The sequence below is a fragment of the Blastomyces gilchristii genome, assembly GCF_000003855.2.
Source record: "Blastomyces gilchristii SLH14081 genomic scaffold supercont1.7, whole genome shotgun sequence".
NCBI lineage: Eukaryota > Fungi > Ascomycota > Eurotiomycetes > Onygenales > Ajellomycetaceae > Blastomyces > Blastomyces gilchristii.
The window spans coordinates 2168876-2173965 of NW_003101676.1; the positions used below are offsets into that span (position 1 = coordinate 2168876).

A 5090-nucleotide genomic window follows, 5' to 3' on the forward strand; every position below is an offset into this window, starting at 1 on the left:
TCCATTATAGATGTATGCAGTCAGAGACTATGACATCTACCTGAAAACTTTTAGTTCTCAGGGTTTTCCTAGTATCTGTAAAGCTAATTGTTATACATTTGTCAATTTCAGATATGCAAAATTAGAAAATTCTCACACCCACAGAGATATACACCTGTCTGAAGATAGATACAATGTTTGTGAGTGTAGTCATGGCGTCACCGGCGGGAGGCGGGGAACTCAAATGGCGCGCCGGTGATGTTTAACCAGGACTGGTTAAAAGCCTTAACCGCGGAAGAAGCCCGGGCCGGAGGTGCGCGGCCGGGATGGCGCGTGACGCTCCGGGCGTCTTTAGCCAGGGCGGGTTAAAAGTAGTCCCGGGCCGGAGGCGCGAGCGCGCGAGCGGGTGTTCAAGTGGTCCGGGCCGGCGCGGCGCCCGAAGCCGGCCTTGACGTACCCAGGGGCTTTCAGGACGGTCCGGTTAAAGCTCTTAATCAGGGAGCGTAGTCCTCCGGCCCGTCTACACCGGCGCGGGCCAGCCCGGCGCGAAGGGCTCCCCGCGAAAGCGTGTAACGCCGGGTCACGCCCCGGGTGCCCGTTTGCCAGGGTACAGTTGGGTGTCCGGACCTTTGACCGGGCTGGTGCTCCGGAGAGGGAGAGTTGTCCGGTGACACGCCCGGGCAGTAGCGCGAGGGCGGCCGGCGGGTGAGAAGTGTCAGCAAGAGGCCGGAACATCGCGCGATGCTCCCGGAGACCGTTAACAGGGCGCGGAGTGAACCTGAGAACCTCCTGACCGGGAACAAAGTCCGGCCGTGATGGAGGCGCGGTGCATCTCCGACGCCCTGCGGAGATGTTGCCGCTCGCGCGCTCCGGCCGGACCACAGTCCTAGCCGGATAGACAGGGCCGTATGTATCCCACGCCGGTGACTATGGCAATAGAGCAAAACGACCAAGTCCCACTTTTCCAGGCCCAATGACGGAAAAATCCCGCCCGTTTCCTATGTTGAGGTGGCCCAGTTTCTATTTTCCCATAGAAAACGATCCCCCCCACCGTCATTTCCAGTACCAGGAGCCCAGTCCGGCAGAAGACGACCCGAGAAGCGTCCGGTGAGTATGTGTAGGCAAGAAGCTCATGCGCTTCTCTACAGGTGGCATCGCGGCGAGATTGACGGCGGCGGAGAGGGGTACCTGGGCGGCTTGTACTCTATGAGCTCCCGGACCCCTCGACGCCCGGTTTTCTCGATCCTGCGCGGTCGTCCACCAAACACCCTTAGTTCCATGTCGGATAGAGCCTTCCACGTATGGTTAAGGGCATCATCGGAGAACCCGGTGGGCCCTTCAATCCACGGCGGGCTCGAGCACCTGCCGCCGCCTGCCCTTCCCTCCATTCCGGAGAAGCGGGTCTCGCGGCGGGTGTCGGAATCCCGGAGTCCCTCGCGGGCTCCGGTTCCGGTTGGGGTCTGTCGATAGCGTATATTAAAGTTCCCACTGAGGGGCGGGGTGATACCCAATCCTCACCGGGCCGTCGTCCCGGCCGGTGTCCGAAGCCTTGTCGAGGCGGGTGGGCTGAGTACAGCTCCGGCTGGAAGCCAATTCGGACCGCCGAACTACGTCCGTGATGTCGCCCCTCGCGGATCCTTTACCCCTATTCCTATCTCTCGCGTAACCAATAGGGTTAGCAGCCCTTGGCTACACACAACTATATAGACTGGAGTTCGCGACTACTATTCAGAACTGAGCTTGAATGCTATTATACATTTGACCTCTACATTTTATCTTCCTACCGCGAATACTTCTAGTAGTTAACAGTACATATCACGCCAAGCTGCAAACACCCGAATAATCGCCTGCGAGCACTTCTTCTTACATTTCAAGCTCTGTCAGTCAGCAACCGCCCGTTATGACTGAAAGGACTAGAAACTCGCGTGCTTCAACCCCTGCGAACCCTGCTGCAGGCACTCCGGAGCAGCAACCCGAACCATGGATAACCTCTGTGCAAGAAGTCCCAGAGCACTTACCCACCACTCGCGGGACACCATTCTTTGCATCTGTGACAGAGGAACCCTCCGAACCCACAAACAAACCAATCTCAGTGAAGAACATCCTTGAGCACCTCCCGCGGGATCCAGCTATCTTTCTACAAGGAATGCTTGCTGCCCGCAAACACCCTCGAACCGAGTCCCTAGACATGACCTCCAGGGACACCCATGAACCGAAAAGAAACTTCCTTAAGCCGCGACCACTTAAGGCCACTTACAGAACCACAACCTATAAAAGCTTTTGTGAGTTTGCATTTGAAATTGACTCGCAACCCCGGCTGTGTGACATGGAAGATGAAGAAGCTGTCACCTACGCTATGACAGGCCTCTACTACACTGAAGCCAAGGACTGGCTGGACCACCTAGGGAATGATCATGAGAGATCCCGCTGGCCTGTTCTCAAGGCCTATCTAGAGAACAAGTGCCGCCAGAAATGCACAGACACCAAGGGAGCCGGATACCAGGGCGCGCGCACTTGCGGCAGGGCCTTGGGGGCTGGCCACCTGCGCGTGTAACCAGATACCCCTCGCGAAGCTGTGTCCGCTTCCCCAGTTGTGCTGGAGTATCCAGCCCGGAAACAATTGGGACGCGGAGAGGGGCCTCATCTGCCCAGCCCAACTCGCGTCGCGAATTCATGGCATTTGCATTGCCTTGATTACCCGGATTTTGCGGGTCCCTGGGGACCCATCTCCCATTGATGATGGGATTATTATTATTATTATCATTCTTCCATTATACTCATATGCAAGCGGAGCTTATGATGAGTCCTTGCGTGATGTTAAATACAGGCCAAGTGTTGGTTATACAGGAGGAAATACAGGTGTTGAGACCACGCCAAGAGAACAAGAACATAGAAAATACAAAGGAGTGACAATTAAATACATGCGATAATAACTTCCCATCCCAGGAACATAGAGCAATTTTGTTGAAGCGATTTGTACACCTCTGTATTTATTAGGAACCTGAGGTGCTTGAGTTCCGGATTTAATGTATCCCCTGCGGGTTTCGAACCCACACGCCTTGGTTTCCCACGCCAAGGCGCTACCAGGTGGCCGCATTAACCATTCGGCCACCGGGGCATTGATGATGGGATTGGGGAAATGTGCCGCGGCGCGAGGACTGTTGGTAGGGAACCTAGGTATATTTGCATATGCCTGGTCGGAGATCGTGCGGGTAGAGGGGGGGTGGTCGTAGGCCCGTGGGGCCGCAGGGCGCACTGGCAGCACCGGGAGCTTTGCAGGAACTGTCAGCTAGGGTCTGCAAGGAATTACTTGCGGGTAGACTTACAGCAAAGGGCGGGACTGCGCTGCTGGGAGCCAGGGGCTGGCCTGGGGGAGGCACGGGGTTGGCTGCTGGCCCGAAGATCGGGTGCGGTGGCGGGGCTGAGGGGGGTGAAGGCGCTGGCGCGGGTGGTGGCGCCCCTGCTCCACAAGCCGGCAGAAAGCGACCAGAGGTGTCGCGGGGACGCCCACGAGAAGCTCGGCGGCGGCCAGACATTGATCGCGAAGGTGTTGGAATTGGAAAAATTGGAAAAATTTTGATTCTTGGGAAGTTCTTGAACCGACACCCGGACATTGTCAGGAACACTCTCTCTCTGTCATCTGGGTGGAAACACTTCGCGGATGGATGGAGATACTCACAGTTTGTGGAAATGAAAGCTGTTACAGAAAAAGAGAAAAGAAGATGGGGTTCCACGGACAGATCTGGGATATTTATACTACTCTAGACAGGTTTGTTTGCACTATGAGTGATCCTGTGGAACAGTCAGATAACTCTAGCAAACAAAGAGTGATTGTGAATCACAGGCCTGAATCTTTCTATGTAACTACAAAGGGTGATTGCAGGCCGCGGACATCTTGATTCTACAATTCTACAGAGTTGGTGAAAGAATGGAAAATTCCTTACAACTCTAGAGTGTAAAAGAATGATGATTCGCGAGAATGAGTGAAAGATCAACTCGCAAATGCTTCTCTTTGATGAGGGTGATCTCACAGGAAGTGATTCACCTACGGGATGAATAAGTGTGTCTGATAATTTCATGTTTTACAATCATTGAGTTTCTTGATTGTTTCTCCTTGTAATTGTTCTCAGTGATAGTGACAAATATCTCAGCTTGAGTTGAACTTTCACTCCATTCTCACCCCTGTCAATGGAATTGTCAGAATATCACATGTTATCAGTGCAACAGTTGAATATGTACTCTCAACAATTTTTCATAACTCTAGAATTGATTTGATGTGTAAATTTATCAGAATATCTTGTTGAAGATAGCAGTCAAATTCAGTTTTACAAGCATGTAGTTTTGCCTGATTTTCAGTTGCAATCAATGTATGCAAGTTCTGTTTCAAAGTTAGTATCATAGTTCTATGTGATATGAAGTGTTATCAAAGATCATTACTTACTAGAGAATTGTATTCCACTGTCTTCACATCTCTAACATCTGCTCATTCAAATCTCTGATAGTTGACATTGTAGTAGTCTCAGGCTAATTTAACATATGAGTCTCATTCCTCCTCTGTTCAATCTTGAGAAGTGTAGATGTTAACTCAATGAGAGAGATCTAGTAGAGCTGCTACAGCATAGTACTCTGTAAAAGATTGTTCAGTTTTGCTGTAGTAATATATCAGTTTATTTCTTACAGTAATAATAGCCTTCACTATAGCATTATCTCAGACTGAATTTCTTTTTGAGTGATTTAACTGCTTCTCAAGATAAGTAAATAAACTGTTATACACTCATCAGACTGACTGCAGCATTGATGTATAAGTGATTGAGACTATCTTTATTATCTTATAAAACTGAAACAGTAAATCAATCACATATTTCAACTGAGTTCACTTCATATCAGAAAGTGTCAATGTCTGAATCTTTTTCTGATCAGAGTGTTGTACTCAATGATCAATTATCTGATATAATCAAAGAGTCTGAACAGTTATCTTAAATATTGAACTTCATTATATTCTAATATTCTGTATCATATTCAGTGATGTGACTGATTTGTTTATTTGTTAAATATCATGAAATTATTGTTATTATTTAGAGAAGGTATAAATTGCATTAACAATGTTTTAA

General features: G+C 50.1%; 2 protein-coding genes and 1 pseudogene across 3 annotated transcripts; 1 reads left to right on the top strand and 2 right to left on the bottom strand.

The window, feature by feature from the left end:
* Window positions 1–1134, bottom strand: BDBG_17018 (uncharacterized protein; the record flags this gene model as incomplete). The annotated part of the gene is made up of 2 exons (XM_031724833.1): window positions 1–865; window positions 1046–1134. The coding sequence occupies 2 exons, from the start codon at window positions 1132–1134 to the stop codon at window positions 331–333; spliced, it is 624 nt and encodes a 207-aa protein (XP_031578246.1). The 3' UTR covers window positions 1–330.
* A 704-nt stretch (window positions 1135–1838) lies between these two features.
* Window positions 1839–2533, top strand: BDBG_04320 (uncharacterized protein; the record flags this gene model as incomplete). Its single annotated transcript, XM_002625405.2, has 1 exon — window positions 1839–2533. Exon 1 carries the CDS (start codon window positions 1880–1882, stop codon window positions 2531–2533), a length of 654 nt encoding a protein of 217 aa, XP_002625451.1. The 5' UTR covers window positions 1839–1879.
* Window positions 2534–3008: 475 nt separating this feature from the next.
* Window positions 3009–3097, bottom strand: BDBG_17019 (annotated as a pseudogene). Its single transcript has one exon. The product of its transcript is annotated as a tRNA-OTHER (tRNA).
* Between the last annotated feature and the right edge of the window lie 1993 nt (window positions 3098–5090).